The sequence below is a fragment of the Neofelis nebulosa genome, chromosome 9, assembly GCF_028018385.1.
Source record: "Neofelis nebulosa isolate mNeoNeb1 chromosome 9, mNeoNeb1.pri, whole genome shotgun sequence".
NCBI classification, from domain to species: Eukaryota; Metazoa; Chordata; class Mammalia; order Carnivora; family Felidae; genus Neofelis; species Neofelis nebulosa.
Window position 1 is genome coordinate 26,532,452 of NC_080790.1, and position 24,261 is coordinate 26,556,712.

At 37.0% G+C, this 24,261-nt stretch overlaps 1 protein-coding gene across 11 annotated transcripts in view; it reads left to right on the forward strand.

Annotated features, from left to right (window-relative positions):
• BIRC6 (baculoviral IAP repeat containing 6) overlaps positions 1–24,261 on the forward strand; it is a 225,829-nt gene that overhangs the window by 17,640 nt on the left and 183,928 nt on the right. For all 11 annotated transcript variants that reach the window (XR_009248332.1, XM_058682986.1, XM_058682989.1 and 8 more), the window contains exons 2-6: positions 9,181–9,362; positions 12,512–12,649; positions 18,144–18,337; positions 21,600–21,711; positions 22,559–22,641. Coding sequence is in view for 10 of the 11 variants with exons in the window: in XM_058682986.1 (XP_058538969.1) it covers positions 9,181–9,362; positions 12,512–12,649; positions 18,144–18,337; positions 21,600–21,711; positions 22,559–22,641 (709 nt within the window). In the remaining variant the exon portion in view is untranslated. The remainder of the gene's footprint in view (positions 1–9,180; positions 9,363–12,511; positions 12,650–18,143; positions 18,338–21,599; positions 21,712–22,558; positions 22,642–24,261) is intronic.

The window sequence follows — 24,261 nt, forward strand, 5'->3', positions numbered from 1 at the left end:
GTAGATGGTGATGATGGTTGCACAACAGTGTGAAAATACCTAATGCCACTCAACTGTATACGTAAAAATGGTTAAAATGATGGGGTGCCTGGGTGGCTCAGTCGGTTAAGCATCTGACTTCAGCTTAGGTCATGATCTCACGGTTTGTGAGTTCGAGCCCTGCATCAGGCTCTGTGCTGAGAGCTCAGAGCTGAAGCCTGTTCAGATTCTGGGTCTCCCTCTCTGCCTCTCCCCTGCTCTCACTATGTCTGTCTGTCTGTCTCTCTCTCTCTGAAAAATAAACACAAGTACATAAGTAAACATAAATAAACAAAAAGTTAAAATGCTAAATTTTATGTTAATTTACCACAATTAAAAATAATTAAAAAAATCAAATGGCCATGTTTCTGTGGGTCTGTCTTTGGATTCTCTCCTGTTCCATAGATTCATATGTCTATCCATTTGCCACCACCACACTTTCTTGTGATACTGTATTTTGTTTGCTTGTTTATTTTGAGAGAGAGAGAGTGAAATCAAGAGTCGGATGCTTAACTGACTTAGCCACCCAGGTGCCCCTATTTTATGATTTTAAAGCTATCATAAACTGTTACTGTTTTCTGTAAATTTCAGCTTCTGATTGATCATTGCTAGTATATGGAAATACAATTGATTGGTTTTTGTGTATTGATTTTGTTTACTGTAACCTTGCTAAACTCATTGGCTCTAGGAGTTTTTTTTATTTTTTATTTTATTTTTAAATTTAATTTTATTTCTTTATCATTTTTATTTTTGAGAGACAGAGACACAGTGTGAGTAGGGGAGGGACAGAGAGAGAGGGAGACACAGAATCTGAAGCAGGCTCCAGGCTCTAGGCTGTCAGCGCAGAGCCCAACACAGAGCTCAAACCCACCAACCGTGAGATCATGACCTGAACTGAAGTCGGACCCTTAACTGACTGTAGCTCTAGAAGTTTCAAATTAATTAATTAATTAGTTAATTTTTAATATGATTTATTGTCAAATTGGCTCACACACAGTGTGTAAACTGTCCTCTTGGTTTTTGGGTAGATTCCTGTGGTTTATCACTTACATACAATACCCAGTGCTCATCTCAACAAGTGCCCTCATGAGTGCCTATCACCCATTTTCCCCTCTTCCCCACCTCCCCCCATTTATTTATTTTAGAGAGACAGAGAGAGAACATGAAAGTGAGGGAGAGGGACAGAGGGAGAGAGAGAGTCCTAAGCAGGCTCCATGCTCAGTGCAGAGCCTGACTTGGGGTTCGATCTCAGGACTGAGAGATCATGACCTGAGCCAAAATCAAGAGTTGGACTCCTAACTGAATCACCCAAGCACCCCTAGGAGTTTTGCTTTTGTTTTTTGATTTCCTGGATAGGTTAATGTTGTCTGTGAGTAGGGACAGTGTCATTTGTTCCTTTTTAATCTCTGTGGCTTTTTAAAAAAAATTTTTTTTAACGTTTATTTATTTTTGAGAGAGAGAGAGACAGAGCATGAACGGGGGAGGGTCAGAGAGAGAGGGGGACACAGAATCTGAAACAGGCTCCAGGCTCTGAGCTGTCAGCACAGAGCCTGACGCGGGGCTCGAACTCACGGACTGCAAGATCATGACCTGAGCCAAAGTCGGACGCCCAACCAACTGAGCCACCCAGGTGCCCCTGTGGGGCTTTTAAATCTAAGCATTTCTTATTGCAGTGGCTAGATCTTGCAATATGATACTGAGTAGGAGTGGTGTGAGTTTGCATCCTTGCCTTGCTCCTGATCTTAGGGGGAGAGTATTCAGTGTTTTACCATTAAGTATGTTGATAGTGGTAGGATTTTTGTAGCTGTCCTTCATCAGGTTGAGCAAATTCCCTTTCATTTCTAATTTCCTGAGGTGTTTTTTTTTTTAAAATCATGAAAGGATGTTGTATTTTGCCAAATGCATCTACTGACTTGATGCAGTTTTTCTTCTTTAAGCTATTAATATGGTAGCTTAAATTGGTTGGTTTTGAATATTGAACCAGTTTTGTATTTGTTGGATAGCTCTACTTGGTCCTGGCATGTTATTATATTTTTATATTTGTCAAATTCCATTTGCTTTTCTTTTGTGGATGATATTTGCATTGATATACATGATGGATAATGGTAATGTAGTTTTTGTGCTTTTTCTAGATTTGGCATCAGGTTAATGCTGGTCTCGTAAAATGAATTTGGAAGTATTCCTTCTTTTTCTTAGAGGAGGATTGTGTAGAATTGGTATTACTTCTTACATGTTTAATAAAATTCTGCAGTGAAGTCAGGTAGGCCTGGAGATTTGTCTGGAAGATTTGTAACTATGAATTCAATTTCCTTAATTTAGATTATTTCATTTGAGATGTTTTGATAGTTGGTGGTTTCAAGGAATTGGTATATTTCATCTGTACTTTCAAATTTATATGTGTAGCTCTGTCTTTATTATTCCCCAGTTATCTTTTTAAATTTGTAGTATCAAGTTTATTTATTTTGACAGTCTGACTTTTTGGATTTATTTGACAACCTAAGTTGTGAAATTTATGTGCATAGTGTTCATAGTATTCTCTTATTATTTTTTAATGGTTGCAGGATCTATAGTGTATTAGTTCTCTTTCATTCTTGATATTATTGGTATTTTGTGTCTTTTTTCTTTGCCAACTTTGCCTAGAGATTTACCAATTTTATTGATCTTTTCAAAGAATACTTTGCGTTGATTTTCTCTATTTTTGTATTTTCACTTTTATTGATTTCTGCTCCTATCATTACTATTTTTTTGTTGTTGTTTATTTTGTGCTTATCTTTTCTTTTTCTAGTTTTTTTTTTTTTTTTTAATTTTTTTTGGAGGGAGGGGGAGGGAGAGACTCACTCTCTCTGACTGAGCCAGCCAGGTACCCCTGGTCATTTGATACTTTTAATTATTTTGTTTTAACTTATGTGTTGTTTTTTTTTTTTGTTTGTTTTGTTTTTACTGTAATTATTTATATATATTTTTTGTAGTTACTTGAAGTATTACAATATATATGCTTTTCACAATCTGTTTAGAATCAGTACTTTACCACTTTAAGCAGAATGTAGCAACCTTTTTACCATATTGTGCTCTCCCTCTTTTAGTTTTTATTAAAAAAAAAATTTTTTTAACGTTTATTTATTTTTGAGAGAGACAGAGCATGAGCAGGGGAGGGGCAGAGAGAATCTGAAGCAGGCTCCAGATTTTGAGCTGTCACTGCAGAGCCTGAGGTGGGGCTTGAACTCACAAACTGAGAGATCATGACCTGAGCTGAAGTCAGACGCTTAAACGACTGAGCCGCCCAGGCGCCCCTGTATATGTTTGACATATACATATATATGTGTGTATATATGTGTGTGTGTGTATATTTAATTTAATTATTTACTATTTAATTATATTATTTAATATAATTATTAAATAATTAAATATATGTGTGTATATATACTTAATGTTTATTTTTGAGAGCAAGAAAGCATGAGTTGGGGAGGGGCAGAGAGAGAGGGAGACACAGAATCCGAAGTAGGCTCCAGGCTCTGAGCTGTCAGCATGGAGCCCGATATGGGGCTCGAACCCACTAACTGTGAGAACATGACCTGAGCTGAAGTTGGACACTCAGCTGACTGAGCCACCTAGGTGTGCTCCAATTGTCAAAAATATTTTAGGGACCCCTGGGTGGCTCAGTTTGTTAATCGTCTGACTTCAGCTCAGGTCATGATCTCATGGTTTGTGGGTTTGAGCCCTGTATCATGCTCTGTGCTGACAGCTCGGAGCCTGGATCCTGCTTCGGATTCTGTGTCTTCTGTCTCTGCTCCTCCCCTGCTTGCACTCTTTGTGTGTCTCTCAAAAATAAATAAACGTTAAAAATATTTAAAAAATATTTTAAAGAACTGAGACAAAAAACCACTGGTTATATATACCCAGATACTTACCATTTCTTTTTTTCTCTTAAGTGTATTTTGAGAGAGAGAGAGAGAGAGAGAGAGACAGACAGACAGACAGACCTGGCGTGAGTGGAGGAGGGGCAGAGAGAGAGGGAGAGATAGTATCTCTGTGCTATGAGCACAGAGCCTAACATGGGGCTTGATCTCATGAATTGTGAGATCATGACCTGAGCCAAAATCGTGAGTCAGATGCTTCACTAACTGAGCCACCTTGGTGTCCTGATAGTTACCATTTCTGTTGGTATTCCCTCATTTCTGATACTCTTAAGTTTTCTTCTGAAATGATTTTTCTTTTATTTAACTTCTTTTACAGTTCTTTTTGAGTAGCTTTGCTGGCAAAATTTCTCTTTAGTATTCCTTCATTGAAGAATGCATTTCACCTTTCTTCTTCTTCTTTTTTTTTTTTTTTTAACCTTTATTCTTGGTGGATATTTTTGTTGATATGGAATTTTTTTTTCCCTAGTACTTAAAAAATGGCCCACTTCCTAATGAACCCTGTGGTTTTTAATGGTAAATATATTACTTCCATGCAAATAATGTGTCCTTTTTCTCTGGTTGCTTTCAAGATTTTTCTTTGTTAGTTTTCAGCAGTTTATTGTGTTTGACTGTGAATTTTAACTTGTTTTTTTGTGAAGTTTCCCCTGCCCGAAAAGAATATCTGCACTAATGCAAGGCATTGGAGTCAATTTTAGAGGTCTGCAAACCCTTATAGCTCTTGGGCTGTCTCCTAATTTTGTAAATAAAGTGTTACTGGAACACATCTACACCCATTTATTTACATGTTGGCTATGGCTGCTTTTGCACTAAGGGGCAGAGGTGAGTAATTGTGAGAGAGACCCTATGTCTTGTGAACCCTAAAATATTTACTAATCTGACCCTTTTCACAAGAAGTTTACTGATCTCTGGTGTAGATGGAGGAATTTGAGTTTTTCCTGTATTAAAATTTCCTACTTGAATTTTTTTTTAACTTAGGCTTAAAAGTCATTTTACAAGTAGCTTCTATACAGAATTCTAAAAAGATGCAGTATGTGGTATGGGGTATGTGTCAGTGTTTTTTCCTTCTTTTTAAAAACCAGAAATGGGGTTGCCTATGTGGCTCAGTCACTTGAGCATCCAACTTTTGATTTTGGCCCAGGTCATGATCCCAGCATTCTGAGATTGAGCCCAGTGTTGGGCTCCGTGTTGAGTGTGTACCTTGCTTAAGATTCTCTCTCTCTCCCTCTGCCCCTCTTCCCTGCTGTTTCTCTCTCAAATAAAAAATAAATAAAAACCAACAATGACTTTCTAGCCAATTTTTTTGAAAACATAACAACCATTAGTTAAGCAATTTGAGTAATTTATTTGAGTAATTTATTTTCACATATTTTAAACTCATAGGGTAAATGAAATAAATGGTTTATGCCAAAATGGGATTTAAGGTTTTTTTTTTTTTTAATGTTTATTTATCTTGAGAGAGAGAGAGAGAGAGAGAGAGAGAGAGAGAGACAGAGGGATCCCAAGTGGGTTCCACGTTTAGCAGCAGAGAGCCCGATATGGGGCTCGAACTTATGAACCGTGGGATCATGACCTGAGCTGATGTTAGATGTTTAACCCACTGAGCCACCCAGGTGCCCTGGGATTTTTTTAAAGGTAGTCTTGGGAGATACAATTTACAAATTGTTGTAAGTTTATCAGTGTTATTGGTAACAAAATATATTGAGTGTTGAATAGTAGTGCTGGTAAAATCATTAACTGGAGCAACATGAATAAAAGTATAACTCAAGACATGATACTCGACAGGACTTTGAAAACATGTTTTCTCACTGAATGACACAATCAAGCTCAGGTATAGGTTTCTTGGTTTCTTCGTCTCTTTTATGGACCTTCCTGTGCTTAAAATTGTTATAACCAAAAATAAATGTTGAATTTACCTTGTTGTGAAACCTGTCCTCATTTTTGTTGTTGTTGTGCAAATGCTCAGTTTTGGGTCAGACTTAAATTTACATGGATTTCATTTTTAACTGAAACTAGAGAATTTCTGTCCTTTGTCTTGTTGCTTGCTCAATAAAAGACTTGTTCAAACATGTAAGAAGTTGAAAAGTTCCACAAAGTATTCTTTTGTCCATTGCAAGATATTTTTCTTTCACAGGAATCTAGGACTTTTTAAAAAAAAAAGATTTTATTTTTTGGGGGGCACCTGGGTGGCTCAGTTGGTTAAGTGTCCGACTTTGGCTCAGGTCATGATCTCACCGTTCGTGAGTTCGAGCCCCGTTTCGCACTCTGTGCTGACAGCTCAGAGCTTGGAGCCTGTTTCAGATTCTGTGTCTCCCTCTCTTTCTGCCCCTTTCCTCCCCTGCTCTATCTCCTTCAAAAATAAATAAACATTAGAAATTTAGAAAAGTAAATAAAAGATTTTATTTAAAATTTTTTTTAAATGTTTATTTTTGAGAGAACACAAGTCAGGGAGGGGCAGAGAGAGGGGGACAGGAGATCTGAAGCAGGCTCCATGCTGATGGCAGCCAGCTCGATGTGGGACTTGAGCTCACAACCCCAAGATCAAGAGTTGCATGCTCTACTGACTGACCACCGGTGCACCCCATCTAAGACTTTTCTAGGGAGAGATCAGTAAATCTCATCTTGAGCATGCTGTCAGACTACATTAACAAAGCTCTTCCTCTCAAAAGTAAAGTCTTCAGGTTGAGTAAAAGATTGAGAGAAAGGGTCTTTAGTGGGTTCAGTAATCTTCCCTCAAAATTCATGTCTACGTGAATCCTTAGACTGTGATTGTATTTGGAAATAGGACCTTTACAGATGTAATTAAGATGAGGTCTATAAGCTAGGAGATCCTTCAATGGAGTATGGCTGATTATACTACCTCTACTTTCTTCCCTCTGTGCAGTAGAGCCTTCACTGCTTACGTATGGCTTTCCCTAGCTAAGGTCAGAAACTGGCAACGAACTCATCTGAATGAACATAGTCCTGTTCCATGCTGCTATACTGGCCTGAAGAAATTGTCAACAAGACTGCTTAGTAACTGTGCATGACTGAGTGCTAGTATTGGATAATATAAGAAGTTCAAAAAACAGTGCTGACTTTTTTTTAGCCAAGATCTGGTGAGGAATCTCCAGTGACATTCTATCGTATTCTTTAGGGTTGTGTGGAAGCCCATTTGGAAACTCTGGTATAGAGTCTTACATTTTATACCTCTCTGGAGAAATTTTAACAAAATTATAATTTTTATGAACTGTCACTTAAATGCACATCTCTAAAACAGTAAAGCAGAATTTGCAGTTTGTTTTACAAAATTTTATAGTTATGTGTGGGGGCAGGGCACATATGGGAAATGTAAGTACCTTCCTTTGCTAGAAACCTAAAATTGCTTTAAAAAAAAGAATAGTTTTAAAAATATGGTTAGGATGCCTGGGTGGCTCAGTTGGTTAAGCATTGACTTCGGCTCAGGTCATGATCTCGTGGTTTGTGGGTTCAAGCCCTGCGTCGGGCTTTGTGCTGACAGCTCAGAGCCTGGAGCCTGTTTCGGATTCTGTGTCTCCCTGTCTCTTTCTGCATCTCCCCTGCGTGCACTCTCTCTCTCTCTCTCTCTCTCTCTCTCTCTCTCTCTCTCAAAAATAAATAAACATTATTTATTTATTTATAAAAAATATTATTGTTAATGAGTTTTGGAGATTTGAAATGATCTTTGCAAGTTCTTACCCAATTTTACTCTGAGTTTCTATAATTTGTGTTTCTTTCCATTTTACCTAGATACCAGAATCGCTAGGTACATATTCCTATTTTATTGTATTACAGAGATTATTATCCTGTATGCTAACATGTATTTCAAACCTCTGTTTCTGAGACTGAACTATAGAAATTTTTGTCTTGTTTTATGTAGGTAATGAGTTAGTTCCTAATCAGTTTTGTGATGCCTCCAAGATGTCTGTTAGAGTCCAAAAGAGCTATAACAATCTGGGATTAAGAATGTCAACCCAATATTCATTGATCATGACATGCTTTATAGTTGTTCTGGAGATAGAGGACTAGGACCCTGATTTATTTCCATTTTTCTGCTTTTGTATCATTAGGCAGTAGCAGTGATAGTTTCTGGGATGTTCTGTAGAGTTGTGGTGGGAGTTTAGGATGAGATATACTGGCAGGATTACTTGCCCACAGGGAAATATCTTCTCTGTTGGAATAAAAATTTCACAATTGATCATTCTTCAAAGTCTTTTTTACAGAAACTCTATTTGTAGCAGAAACACTTAATATTAATCTAATAAGTCTATGAATTTAAGTGTAGAAACTGAAACTGATGTTATCTTCAAAAAAATTTATTTGGTATTATATTCAAAGCTTCGTGCCCATCTGTCCTGTCTTTTGTAAGTCTTCTTGAAATTCCACTGTAACTTATTCTGAGAAATTTTATGGTTCGTTTATTTACTGACTTTCTCCATTAAAATACCCTTCTGATACTGATTCAGCAGAAACTCCAGAAAACATTGATCTTCAATGGTAGTTGATGGTGTTTTCTCGGTGAGGATTGAACTAGAGGCTTTACTAGTTCTGTTAACCTAGGTTATAGTTTTCCATAATTTTATCTCATCTATAAAAGACCTCAAAAACTTTTGTGGTAATTACCTAGAAACTGTCCATGCTGACTTTATGCTTATTGAATTTTGCACAAAATGACAAATATTGAATTTTTAAAAATTTTGTTTTGAACACTTTATGAAATAGTATAGTACAAAGAACTTCCCTGTACATTTCACCCTCTTCTACCAATTTTAATTTTAAATACTTCACCACATTTGCTTGTCATTTCCGCACATATATACATACTTTTGCTCTATTGAGAATACGTTGCATATATCATGTCCCTTTACCCTTTACTATTTCTAGGTTTATTTGTTTTCTTTTCTTTTTTTTTTTTTTTAAGTTTTATTTACTTAATTAATCTCTGTACCCAGCGTGGGGCTTGAACTCATGACCCTGAGATCATGAGTCTCCTGCTCTTCCAACTGAGCCAGCCAGGAGCCCCTGTTTATTTCTAAGAACAATTATATTCTCCATAGTTGTCAAGTTCTGATAATTTCATATTGATACTTTTATCTAAGCTATAGTACATATTGTTGTTCTAATAATGTCCTTTAGAGCAATCTTTTTCCATTCCAGGATTAAATACTGTATTTAGCTTCCATTTGAACATGTATTTTTAATGGACTATTGGCCTTTAAACCTAAGTGTTGAATTTTTGTTCTTTTGACAGCTAAACCAGGTGGACAGGTGAAATGTCAGTATATATCTGCGGTGGATAAAGTTATATTTGTGGATGATTATGCAGTAGGGTGTAGGAAGGACCTTAATGGAATCTTGTTGTTAGACACTGCTCTGCAAACTCCAGTTTCAAAGCAGGATGATGTGGTTCAGCTTGAATTACCTGTTACAGAGGTAAGTTGAAATAATTATCAGTGTACTTTTCTACTTAATATAATTTCAGACCTGTTACTTGTTAAATGGAATTAGGTTGTCCTTTGACAACATTATATATGTACCCCTTCTTGTACATATAGAATAAAGAATTGACTTCTAGATCACAACTTTGTTTAGTTCCTCTGTGTAATTAATTGACGTTTATTGAAGTGGTATTTAAGTGTAAACTGTACAGGTTAAATTGTGATAGAGATCCCAAAATACAGTGACTTAAGCAATATCTTTTTTTTTTTTTTTCTTTTCAGTAACAGTGCAGGGCTAAGGGTAGGGGTAACTTTACTTCCCTCAACAGTTAGCTTCCATCTCCTGAGTCCAAGACAGCTGTTCCCAGTCTCATTAGTATTTCCCAGTCATAGCGAAAGGAAGGGCAAAAGGCCAGGGGAGCACTCAGAGAAGGGGTGTGACCCCTCCCTCCTTCTCTCCCTTTGTTTCTACTTTTTCTCCCCTCATTCCCTTCCATTTTCCCTCTCTCCTTCATTCCTTCTTGATCTCTTTCATAACCTCTCTCATAGACATCCTTTTCATGCTCATTTCTTTGGCCAGAATTTAGTCACATGGTCACATCAAGCTGAGAAGACTGAGAAGGAAGAGGTGGTTCTTTATTTTTTTAAAAATATAAAAGAAAGGAGTTATCTTTGCTATGTATCATGTCTCTTAACAATCCCAGTTTAAAATTTTAGCTCTATGTATTTTTCTGTAGTGTTACATATTCATTACTTAATTTGTAAGTCCACCTTAATTTAAATTATTTTGTGTGTGCATTGATGTTCATGTAATTTAAAAGTACATTTTTCAAAGTTACTGGATTAAATCATCTTAAGTAGAATATAAAAGATTATAATGCTGTGTTCCGTAATAAAGTAAGGTACCATTTTTGTCTTCATACCAATTTGTTAATTATGAAGTGTTTTGCATTTGGTGGATTGATATGATTAGTTGATAAAACGAGTTTATAAAAATAGCATATTTTCCATTTTTAGGACATGAAAAGTATCAGTGTGTAAAAATAAAGTGCAGTATGAATGTTTTTATTCTCTTTTTGGAAGGCTATTAAAAAAAGATACCGATATATATATATCAACTTAGATTTCATATTTAGTGTTATATCAGAGTTATCAGTTATATGTTAATATTGAAAGAATGTTGCTGGAAGTCTGAATTCTAAAAAGAGAGTAGTCTTCTTTTTGTTATCAGAATATCTGGACCTGGGGTCTTATCTAAAATTTTTGGACAGATGGGGCACTTGGATAAGCCAGCTGTGGCTCAGTTGGATAAGCATCCAACCTGGTTTCACCTTGGCTCATGATCTCACCGTTTGTGAGTTTGAGTCCTACATGGGGCTCTGCGTTGAAAGTGTGGAGCCTGCTTGGGATTGTCTCTCTCTCTCTCTGCCTCTTCCCCACTTGGTCTCTCTCTCTCTCTCTCTGTGCCAAACTTAAAAAATAAATAAATACAGTTTTTGGACAGAGAATTAGTTTTAGTTGTATTGAACATTTTTTCATCTTAATTTGAGGAATTTATACTAGATGATGACTTAAGGCTGATATCTTAATAAAGGATATAATACAATGAAAGATGGTATCAATCTGTTCAGGTTTTAAAAAGAACTATAGAATTACAATAAAATATTGGAATGTTTATAATGAAATAGATCCTCAAGTCAGTATTTTTCATTCTCTACTGACTGAAATATTAGGTATTTACCTGACTTTTACCACCTTCTTCCCCTTGTTGACCTTTAACATCCACTTGCTGATTTCTCTCTATTTACCTAAATAATTACAACTGTGTTGTTCACATAATATTGTTTGTAGACCTTCCACCATCCCTGGCATCCTTTACTGTACCACATTAGTTTGTCACTGTCTTCACTGAAGTATGGGGTCCTAGGTTTGGTTAGATCAGTGTGGATGTATTCTTTTCCATATGTTGACCACGCATTTCTGTTAAGATAGTTCATTTTGAATATGTGGGTAACAATACAGAGGGCTCTTTTATATTACCTGATGACTTAGTGAATGCCCCTGTTATGGTTTTGCTTACTTTGAGTATTTAAAACTCATTGAAAGATTTTACATTTATCTCTTTAAAATTTTATCTTTCATTTTATTAAAAAAAATTTTTTTTTTTAACGTTTATTTATTTTTGAGACAGAGAGAGACAAAGCATGAACGGGGGAGGGTCAGAGAGAGGGAGACACAGAATCCGAAACAGGCTCCAGGCTCCAGGCTCCGAGCTGTCAGCACAGAGCCCGACGCAGGGCTTGAACTCACGGACTGCAAGATCATGACCTGAGCCGAAGTCGGCCGCTTAACCAACTGAGCCACCCAGGCGCAGGCGCCCCCTTTTTTTTTTTTTTTTTTAATGTTTTATTTATTTTTGAGACAGAGAGAGAGACAGAGCATGAAGGGGGAGGGTCAGAGAGAGCGCCGGAGACACAGGATCGGAAGCAGGCTCCAGGCTCTGAGCTGTCAGCACAGAGCCCGATGGGGGCTTGAACTCACAGACCGTGAGATCATGACCTGAGCCAAAGTCGGAAGCTCAACCGACTGAGCCACCCAGGCGCCCCTCATTTTATTTTTAAATGTTTATTTTTGAGAGAGAGAGAGAGAGAGAGAGAGAGACAGACAGACAGACAGAGGCAGGCAGAGAGAGAGGGAGACAGAGGATCCGAAGTGGGCTTGGCATGAACAGCACAGAGCCTGTTGCAGGGCTCAAACTCACGAACTGAGATCATGACCTGAGCTGAAGTTGGTGCTCAACTGACAGAACCATTCATTCAGGCGCCCCTACCTTTCATTTTTGAGCATGGTGTCAGTTTGTCCAGTTTTTTTTTTTTTTTTATTATTGCTGTGGTTTATTAATAGCTCCCATGCATTGAAGCTTTATTCTGTGATACTACACTGAATACATTGCTTTATCTCATTTAATTTTTAACAGCCCTTCAAATCAATATATGGTTAAGTTTGTTTAAAAAAGTAAAAGCAGTATGGTACTTGTTAGAATCATTACAAATTAAAATATTTGAATAAGGATCTGAGTGTAACATTTTTTGTTGTGTTTAATTTTCTGTGTTCATCTTTTTTTTTTTTTTTTTTTTTTTTTAGGCACAGCAGCTCTTATCAGCATGTTTAGAAAAGGTAGATATTTCTAGTACGGAGGGTTATGATTTGTTCATCACACAGCTCAAAGATGGTTTAAAAAATACATCCCATGAGACTGCAGCAAACCATAAAGTTGCTAAGGTAAGAGGTTAAAACAAAATTACCTTGTTTGGGATTATTTCACACCTCCATACTTTTGCCTTTCTCTGTCTTTGCCATACTCTCCATCTCCCCTTGAAAATATTCCAGTTCTAGATTTTTCCTCTCCTTTAGGGAAAAAATGTGTTTATAAGTCACCTCAAGTTGAAACTTTTTACTGAGGTTTAACTTCAGGTTATGGGAACTGTTTTGCTTAACTTTGTTCCTAAAAAGCTTCTGTGCTTGGTGGCTCTATGTTGGTTGAGAGGCTTAAAGAGAGCTCCTTGTCAGGTGATGAGCTTCAGTGAGAAATGGAATATGTATTTGAAAACGGGGGCCATTTGGGTTTTTGTTGAAATAATCTTGGGGTGATGTGACTAGTATGTCTGTGCCAGATGATGCATTGAATTAAATCCTTGGGTGTATTTTACTGATTTTTCTTTTTTGTCTAAGTTATAAATGTGATACATATAAAATTTCTGTACCAAAGGATGTAAGGTAAAAAGTAAAAACCGTTTTCCTAAAAATAATTTTTGTGCTTATAAATACCTTTTTTCTCAAGTACAGTTGTAACTATACAGAAATGTCGTGATGTACTGTCATCTGTTGGGGCTGCGTAACAATACCACTAGCTGGGTAGCATATATACAACAGAAATTTATTGCCCACAGTTCTGAAGGCAGGGAAGTGCAAGATCAAGGTGGCAGTATGGTTGCCTTCTGATGAAGTTCTTCTTGGTTCATACTTGGCTCCTTCTCACTGTGTCCTGACATGCTGGAAAGATCAGGGGCTCCTTCTGGAGCCTCTTTTATAAAGGCATTAATCCCATTCATGAGGGCTCTAGTCTCATGACTTAAGTACCTCCCAAAGGCCTTACCAGTACTGATACCATCCACCACCTTTGGGGGTTAGGATTTCAACAGATGAATTTTGCTGAGGGAAACACACATTCAGACTGTAGCATGTATCTTGCCTTTTTTTTTTTTTTTTAATTTTTTTTTAACGTTTATTTATTTTTGAGACAGAGAGAGGCAGAGCATGAATGGGGGAGGGGCAGAGAGAGAGGGAGACACAGAATCTGAAGCAGGCTCCAGGCTCTGAGCCATCAGCCCAGAGCCCGACGCGGGGCTCGAACTCACGGACTGTGAGATTGTGACCTGAATTGAAGTCGGACGCTTAACCGACTGAGCCACCCAGGCGCCCCTGTATCTTGCTTTTTAAATTTAAGAATGTATCTTGAGTATCTTTGATATTAATCGTCAGATCAGCTGTATCCTTCCTGATACTGAGTTTTTAATATAGATTTACAATGATACATTAACTTTTATTCCATTGATGAGACATTTAGTAAAATAGAAACCATACTATGCATTTCAACAGAGAGAATCTATCATAAAGAATTGATTTTAACCTGTGTTTGGAAATTGAAAAAGTGAAATGGAAACCGTGAGTAAACACACAGTAACTACGGAAAGCAGCTCTCACCTTGGTCTGGAGGAACAAGAAATGAGGGTTGTCAGCACATACAGGCTTAGAGAATAGGCCTTATGGGTCTGGGACTCAGACTTCTCAGGAGGAGCTGCTGCCCAGCTGGTACCTCAGGAGTTTGGGGATTGGAGTTTGTGGAGCTGAGACACAGATCTCTGAAGAGAGGTGCAGCTTGGCTGGTGTTACTGCTTCTGAGGAGCTCTGTGAGACTGGTTCTGGGAATGCTGAATAAACAAAACAAAATGCTGAAGACTGTAAGAATCAACTGCTGCCACCAGGTCCTGTGCTGAAAAAGCATTGACAGTAGTGACAAGGAATAGCAAGGGGAAGTCGTCCGCCCCCGCCCCTGCCCCCCCCCTCCCCCCGCCATCGTGCTTTCCAGTTTCCATCCTGTGTTCCTTGTGTCAGAACCTGACAGACAGGAAACCGGCTGGCAAAGAAGAAATGCAGTTTGCAGAGTCCTAGCCCTAGCATGATAGGGAAGAGAAATAAAGGGTCCATTTGGAGCTGAGAGATCATAGTTTGATAATTGGCACAGCGTACCCTTTGACTGTTCACCATCTCCATACACACTTTCTGTACATACCTGAACCTTTAATACTGATACAACAAGAATACGATGCTTTTACTTTTTATAAATGAAGATTCCCTCTCCCTGTCCCCAGAAATGAGAGACACAAAGTTCCAAAAATATTTTATGTATCCCTAGGTGATAGTAACTACTAAAATTTAGTTATGTTTAGGTCTCAACCGTATAGTGACACTAATACAATGTGTATAATTTGTCAGTTTCCTCAGGAGTAGATGTTTTTTTTTTTTTTTTTTTTTTTTTTTTTTTTTTTAGGAGTAGATGTTTTTTGATGAGCATTTGTGTATTTCATAAATATTTTCACATTCTATGTTTATTTTGAGAGGTCTGTACATAGACCTTTACCCTTGGCTACAATCCTGATGTTTCCAAATGCCTGACCGTCCAGCCAAAACATTAGCTACTGTCCATTAATCAGTGAGGATCTTTACTTATGGGCAGTACTCAATCCAGACAAAGAGAACAGCCAATATACTGGTTGAAGTCCTGCCCACTGAGAAGATTTACCTTCACTACTATCCTGATTGAGGTTGTGATGTTGTAGCTATCACTTTAGGGTGGTACAGATGTGCAGAACCATCTGTAAATCAGAGCCAAAGTTTTTCTTCCACGTTTACCTTCTATGTAGTTCTCTGTGAAGCCATCAATGCTGAATGAGAAGGCGGGATTATAACAAGAGTAGGTACTGAAGAAGTCTGAGTTACTTGCTTTATTCACCTTGTCCAAAACTGGCCTTTTGGACTTCCTCAAGACTGATTTATAAATCACCTAATGAAGGAAACTTGTATTTTGTGCCCAGTATTATGGTTTGGTGTATAACATCTATATAACATATAACATCTAGTTTGTGTTGGGCAGCTCTGATCGCACAGACACATATTTCATGGATTGGTATTAATTTCTGTCAGGACTGGGAAGCCAGAAACTGTTCTCAAAAGAACAGTTATTTACAGAAGAAGGCATGGCTTTACCCTAATGTTTGTGCTGGTAGTTGTTCCAGTGTAGCTTGTCAGATAGGCCTTTCAGGATCTTCACTTGCCACACACACTTCTCATGTCATTGAATATGTTCACTGGTACAGATGGCAGAATATCTCGTGATTCAGCCAGGACCTGCTACAGAGCTTCTTGTTCTGTGCCTCATGTATTCTTTGAAAATTGATAGAGTTGCACACTCACATATACTGAATATTGGGTCCAGAATCCAGTTAGGCTTACCAAGCATTGTGCCTCTTTTTCAGTATTTGCTTCTGTAAGTTGAAGCAACTTGTCTTTCACCTTGGAAGGACTATCCTGACATGCTCAGTCCACTGTACCTCCAGAAACTTCACAGAAGCTGTAGGACTCTGAGTTTTTCTGGGTATTATTGATCCTCTCTGGCTTGCGTGTGTCTTACTAAGGCATGTAAGTTCCTTGCTACTTTCTCCTCATCCAGACCAATCACCGTCATGCTATAGTGTGTTACAGCATGATGTAGTAGACCAGTGTGGTGGTCTGCAGGATGTTAAGTTCATCAAGATTTCTGCAGATTAGATACGCTAAAGAGCATGAGATACAGTCCCAGGGTAAGACTGAAGCTTGGGTGTTACTGCCATATAAAAGCAGTTTACTTTTGGATGGTCCTTAAAAATTGGTATAAAGAAAGAGTATTTCACAAAACTGTAACTGCCTACCAGATATCAAGGGATTTGTTGACTTCTCCAGTAAAGATACGTCATCTGGAACAGCAGCTGCAATTGAAGTCACCTGATAGTTTATAATCCACAGTTTTTCTTTCCGATCCATTTACATTTTGCATTGGCCAAACAGGCCAATTAATGAAGGTGAGATAAATGAAAATGAAGTTAAATGAAGGTGAGATAGTTTGAATTCCCCTGTATCTATCAGGTCTCTTAAAGTGGCATTAATCTCAGAGATTTCCTCAAGAATGTGGTATTGTTCTGGTTTAGTAGCTTTCTAGAGAATGGAAGTTCTAGGTGCTTCCGCTTGGCCTTTGTTCCTTTACTACTTTTTAGAGAGGACCAGAGAAACAATGTGGAAATTTTTCTAGTTGTCTGTTTTATATCTCTTCCTATTATGCATTTGGTAATGGGACAAATAACTACAACACAGGTACGGGGATCCACAGAGCTCACTGAGACAACTTTGGGAAAAAACTCCATTAATCACTTGACCACCACAAATCCCCACTTTCACTAGTGGACCACAGTGATGTTTTAAATTAGTTCAGTGCCACTGCTTTGTAGTGCCTGAAAGATCATAATATTTTCTATTTCCTCATGGACAGTGACTGTAGTGAATGTCGTCTACAGGTGCTTTTGGGGAAGGCTTGAAGTATGATTTACAGTGAAGTGGGACAATATTGTAGTATCCTTTCTCAAGGGGATTCAAGCAAGAGGCTCTGGACCTATGAGTGGGTTAGTTCTAGAAACAAAGAGGCTTTCAATTTCTTTCTGTCTCTCTTTTTAGCAATATAAGTCGTGTCTCTATCCACAAGTTTTTCTAGTTAGATAAGTAATAATTTAGTAGGCTGCCTAGAATGTACTAGACACCGTGGAAACCATACGTGAGCAAAGATAGGATATAAAAATGAAATGGTTTTATAGACTTACTTCTCTGGAAGGATAATACTGAGCATCTTCGCTTTCTAACTTTTAAAATAATTTTTATGTTAAATAATTATAGTTAATATTTGTTGAATGCTTACTGTATTAAAGATTGTACCAATTCTCACTTGAATTTTCTTAAGAACATTATGTGAGTAGGTATTTGTTTTTCCCCATATCACAGAAGCAGGAGAATGAAGTTAATTTGGTCAGGGTCACATAGTTGATGATGAAGATGGTCTTGGAATCCAAGTCTGTGTAACTACAACATCTGTGCTTTTAGTTGCTTCGCTGAATTAACTAACAACAAATACATAAGAGTCTGCTAAACTGAAGTAAATCCTCATATGCCAAATAGTGATACACTGTACAAGTATATAAGTGTATATATATATACACACACACACACACATATACACGCACACACAAGTATTATATATATAAGTATATATACAAGTATGTTCACAAGTATATACACAAGTATGTTCTTATGAGTGGAGATATTTGAGTGCCTAGTTTGTGCTTAACATTGTAAATGTGCTGGAGGAATATGAAAAACAACAGATGATTTTCGTTATCCTCAATTGTTGATGCATACATACGTAAGAAGATGTGCTACCATCAGGTTCTAAACTTTTTCTAATTGAGGTTTCATTTTTTTCTATAATTGCAAGTTTCTGCTTTAAATGTTGAGTTAATAGAGTAAACTGACCTGAAACTGATAAGTAGTTCTTTATTTTGTAATGTATAAGTTATAGTTTTGGTTTAAACTGTTGAATACATTTTTCTTTGCTTTCATTCCCAATTTATTTCAGTGGGCCACAGTTACATTTCATCTTCCTCATCATGTGTTGAAGTCCATTGCCAGTGCCATTGTGAATGAACTCAAGAAAATAAATCAAAATGTTGCTGCCTTACCTGTGGCATCCTCAGTGATGGACAGATTGTCTTACCTCTTACCTAGTGCTCGTCCAGAACTTGGAGTGGGGCCAGGCCGTTCTGTGGACAGGTATAACCTTGCTTATGAAGAGATGTGACAGTGAAATTGAACCAATTAGGTTTTGATTAACCAAGAATAACAAAAATTTAATTATGATTGAAAATGTATTTCAAAATAATTTTGAAAACCATTCAGATTCTCATATCAAAATACTGAAGTGAATTAGTATTTGAATTGCGATTAAATAATTTCTTTTGGTGCCTGGGAGGTATTTAAAGAGGCCATAAAACTGTACTTTGAAAATTCCAGCTCTGTACATAGTAAATATTTGAGTCCACTTAAAAATATAATTATTCAGTAGAGAAGAAGAATTTTGCCTGGTTGAAATTTTGTGATCTTTGAGATAAATTTTTATAAGTTGAAAAGCTATGCCAGAATCCATGTAGAAGAGCTATATATTATTTCCTACTTAGAAAATGAGAAGAGTTGAAAAATCAGGGTGATATTGAATTACAGTTTCTGTGCCTCCTTCCCTGGATTTAAGCAGTTCACAAAAATCTTAGTTTGGCCAGTATTTTCTTCAGTAGAGATTCATTGAGGTCCTACTCTGTGTAATACTAATTAAAAAGTCAGTAATATGTTCATTTAAATGTTAAATTTGAAATAACATATATCAGGTTCTTACTAAAAGTACTGAAGTTTAGAAATGCTATAAGGAAATATTAAATCTAGCAATTTTGATAAGTTCACCTTTGCCTTCCCATGTATGGGGAAAATTTTACATTTTCACATTTTCACTGGATGTGAATTATAACTTCCTATGCTTTTTTTCTGAAGTACATTTATAAATAGTACATGCTGATGTTAACAAAGGCACTACCGAATAAATTAGCTTTAACTTCTATTAAGTGTGGCTCTTACATTAGTTTGCAATATTTATTAGCTTATGTCTTGGTAAACTTGAGACTTTTGCTTAATCAGTTGCGTATTTTTTTGTTGAGTGATTCTATTATATAAATAACTTCTTTTGGTTAACATTTGGGAAAGATTTTTATATTCTGTAGCAGTATCGCAATCTGTGTCTTTTGGGTAAAATGTAGAAACTATCATTATAATCTGAATAGCTTTTAGGTAATAGGTAGTATGGCTGTCATTAAAATATTCCTTAGACTATGTCTGGAGAGGGGGGTGGAAATATGTACCTGGAATAAGTATTTCTTTTCCTAGAGCTGTGCCTATCTTGAGATTATAAAACAGCCCTTCAGAGCTATTTTCTTTGCAAACAGTAGCTAGGTTTCTAAAGAAATCATGCAAGCTGTGGTAAATGTCTTATTTTAGGAAATGCGTTCAGTGGATAGGATATTCAGTGTTTCTGGAGGTGTTTAAATGTCTCAAAATACTAATTTTGATGTAGTCTGTGCTGTTTTTTTCAGTAAAAATGCATCTAGGAACCTCATAAGGACATTCATGAACTTAGGTCTGTTGGAGGTTTGAGTCAGGGTCTGTTAGATGCTATTGTTCTTTTGTTTGGTAATATAAGTAAGTGGACAGTTTTCTGTCTGACACAAATCCTGAAGACATTTATAGCCTATGAATGATAAGGCTTTTCTAACCCAACAACTTTGTTTTTTTCCCTTTTCTTTTCTAATTTAAAGCGAGTGAGAGCCAGCGAGCGGTGAAGAGGGGCAGAGGAGAGAGAGAGAGAGAGAGAGAGAGAGAGAGAGAGAGAGAGAGGGAGAGAGAACCTTAATCAGGTTCCACACACAATGTGGGGCTCAATCCCATCTGGGATCATGACCTGAGTTGAATTCAAGAGCCAAATATTTAACCAGCTGAGGCACCCAGGCACCCCTGTTTTGTTTTTGTTTTGTTTTTTTTATTTTTTTTTTATTTATTTTTTTTTTAATTTATTTTTGGGACAGAGAGAGACAGAGCATGAACGGGGGAGGGGCAGAGAGAGAGGGAGACACAGAATCGGAAACAGGCTCCAGGCTCCGAGCCATCAGCCCAGAGCCTGACGCGGGGCTCGAACTCACGGACCACGAGATCGTGACCTGGCTGAAGTCGGACGCTTAACTGACTGCGCCACCCAGGCGCCCCTGTTTTGTTTTTTTTAAACCAGAACACAACTATGAGTTAAACCTAAACTCCCTGGCAATATTGTAAGAAATTATGTGCTAATTTAGGGAAGAATTTAGAGAAAAGTATTTTTCTGGTCTCACTGTGATGACCTTTATACCACTTTCTCTCTTTTTCCCCCTTCCTCTTATCATTTGGACTTTTGTATTTGGAGGAATAACCTTTGCTTACCAGTTCTTTCTTTCTTGAAGCCATTTAGACTTTTTCTAAATTGGGTATCATTCTTTAAAAAATAGTCTAGGTTGGGGTGCCTGGCTGGCTTGGTTGGTAGATCATGTGACTCTTGATTTTGGGGTTGTGAGTTTGAGCCCCCCGTTGGGCATAGAGCTTAATTTAAAAAGTAAATTAAAAAAACTCACTTAAAAATATAGCCTAGGTTATAGGTTTAGTCACAGCAAGCTATATATTTTATTATTTTATTTTATTTTTTTAATTTTTTTTTCAACGTTTTTTATTTATTTTTGGGACAGAGAGAGACAGAGCATGAACGGGGGAGGGGCAGAGAGAGAGGGAGACACAGAATCGGAAACAGGCTCCAGGCTCCGAGCCATCAGCCCAGAGCCTGACGCGGGGCTCGAACTCACGGACCGCGAGATCGTGACCTGGCTGAAGTCGGACGCTTAACCGACTGCGCCACCCAGGCGCCCCAACAAGCTATATATTTTAATATGAAAACATATATGAAGATTTCCTTTTTTGATAATTCCCTGAAGGGTATAGCTTTCCTGGAAAAGGATTTCTCTGGAGAAAGAACAGAAGGAAAACTGCTTTCTACTTAAATTTTTTTTAAACCAGAAAATACTTTTTCAACAAGGTTGAGATAAAACCACTGTTCCTTTGGTTGTGGTTTTATCCATTTATGTAAAACTTGGCACATGATGAAAGCATATGGTTCTCTATCTTTACGTTTCTAGATTTTCTGTTCTCTGCTTGGGAATTCTGCAACATTCGTTAATTTAATCTATCTCTGGAATTATCACTTGTAGCCGTCAATCTTTTCTTTTTGCCTACACTGTTTAAGGGAAATTGCTAAAAGTAATCATTTTTAGTTTAAAATACAGATTGGAACTTGGTCATTAGTCCATTCCCAGTTTTTGTTGATAATTTAGTAAAATTTTTCTTCATTGTTAAATAGGAGCGTCACTATAATTTGATGCCTACCTTCGATTACATAAAGTATGTTTACTTTTAGATCATTGATGTATAGTGAAGCTAACAGACGGGAGACATTTACCTCATGGCCTCATGTAGGCTATAGATGGGCACAACCAGATCCCATGGCTCAAGCTGGATTTTATCATCAGGTGAAAAAGACTCAGAAAACATGTTTTTCAGTATGCTTTTGTAGTCTTCAGTAAAATCATCAACATTTTAATACTCTTTCAAAAACTTACTTTATGCAACCTTGTTGTGTGCTTTTGTTTTTGCATTTGTGTGAGTTGTTTTATTCTTGGACATTTGATCATAATACTGACTGGTTATCTCCTATATCCTGTATTGTGTACAAAAAGGAAAAAATATTTGTTACAAGTAACTAACAGCTGAGTTAATGCTTCATAACTATTTTCTTTCAGAAACCAGATATATATATTTTTTAACTATATAGTAAATTTACTACATCTGTGGTCATAGTAGGTGCTAAGTAGAGTAAGTGCTCAAAAATATTAATGTTTGTTTTCAGACGTATATGTTCAGATTTTGATACATTTTATATATATGGCATTTTGTCTCATGTGTCTTGAAGAATATGACACAAATTAGGTTCACTAGTTACCTTTCCTTTTTTACTTGGCTTTCTTGTGTTGTTGTATGATATTCAGTTTTTAATAATAAAATCCATTAGACTCTATTTCCTTATATATTTAACTGTATTTCAAATACTTTAATAATACAATTAGAAGATGCTAGATCAGAGATTGAGTATGTGTGTGCTTCCATGTTTGATTTAGTGCTCATTTTTTGATGAAACACGATTTTTCAAATAAAGCGAATATTTAAGCATTAGGGCACTCACTGTATTTTTGGGACCAGTGTATAGATTGTCTTTTCCTCAGTATGGTATTTTACCTAAAATTATGAACTTTTTAAGAAGTGTTTTCATTAAAAGGTTATTTTAATATTAAGCTTTTTGTCTTCTTTATAAACTTGCAGCCTGCCTCATCTGGAGATGATAGAGCCATGTGTTTTACTTGTAGCGTATGTCTCGTTTGTTGGGAACCTACTGATGAACCTTGGTGAGTTTTGATTTTTCTGGATGTGATAGACTAAGTTTGTCCTATAAGTAGGCTTTTAAACTTTCCTTATTTCATCTAGATACAGTAATATTTTTGCCTTTTTGCCATCTGTATTTTTGCCTTAGTCCTAAGAGAATGAGAGTGTTATGCTCTGTCACATCAGTTGGCATATAGTAGCTAAGGTCTTTGACTTCCTAAAATCTACATGGGAGAAGTGCCAAAGAAATAGAATTAGGCTCTGAAACCAGAAGGCTTTGACAAAGTAAGCTGATACAGCATGATAAACGTCAGCAGTTTAATCTTGGTCTGTTGAGGGCAGCCTATCAGTAGGGAATCCATAGAGGATGGCCTTATGATTTACATTTTTTTAAAGTTTTTTTTTTAAAATGTTTATTTATTTTTGACAGAGAGAGAGAGAAAGAGAGAGAAAGAGTGAGCTTGAGTGGGGAAGGGCCAGAGAGAGAGGGGGACAGAGGATCTGAAGTGGGCCCTATTCTGACAGCAGAGAGCCTGATGTGGGGCTCAGGCTCACCAACCATGAGATCATGACCTGAGCAAAGTCGGACGCTTTAACTGACTGAACCACCCAGGCACCCTACGGTTTACGTTTTTAACTTTGAAGTAATTTTAGGGAGTCTGTGGTAATTTGAATTCTAGTGGATGAAACTTTAGTACTTGGTTAAATATTTGGGGCACCTGGGTGGCTCAGTTGGTGAAACACCCGACTCTTAGTTTTGGCTCAGGTCATGATCTCACAGTTTGTGGGTTTGAGTTCTGCCACGGTCTTTGCCCTGACAGTGTGGAGCCTGCTTGGGACTCTCTGCCCCTCTCCTGGTAGCACTGTCTCTCTCAAAATAAATACATAAAAAAGAAAAAGGGAAGAACTTGGTTAAACATTAGAGAGCATGTATCAAAACCTAATTTTTATGAATAACTGAGGTCCTATTAATAGAAATAGTAATTATAATAACAAGTATTTATATAATGCCACTTACCACATACCATCCTATGCACTTTATATATTTTTAACTTGTTTAATTCTCACATTAGCCCTATGAAGGAGATATTATTATCGTCATTTTATAGGAGAGAATGGAGAATAGTCCCAACTTAATCCTTATAGTCACTCAGTGAGATAGGAATTATCCCAATGTAAATACAGAAAATAAAATTTGTCAAAGGGGATATGGCTAATAAGTGACGGAGCCAAGATTTGATTTCATTTTAAGATACATCATTTCTTTTGTAGTAAAATTAATTTGAAGTTTCTGAATGTTAATCAGCTGATGTGAATGGGGTGAACTAGCTAAAGTCTATTGGAATGTGTGCATGGATTCCAGCTTGCAATGGGGTATACTGCATGAAACATCTGTGGACTGCGAGTCATACACATGCAGTTTCCAGTTTAGGTTAAAGTTCTATTTGGAACTCAATCTTTTTCCCCTAGAAACCATTTATATATGTATAGAAACAATTTTTTTTTTTTTTAAATTTGAGAGAGAGAGAGAGAATGTGAGTGGGTCAGGGGCAGAGAGGGCAGGGGAGAGAGAATCTTAAGCAGATTGCACTAAACACAGGGCTCGATCTCATGACGTGATCTGAATTAAAATCAAGAGTCGG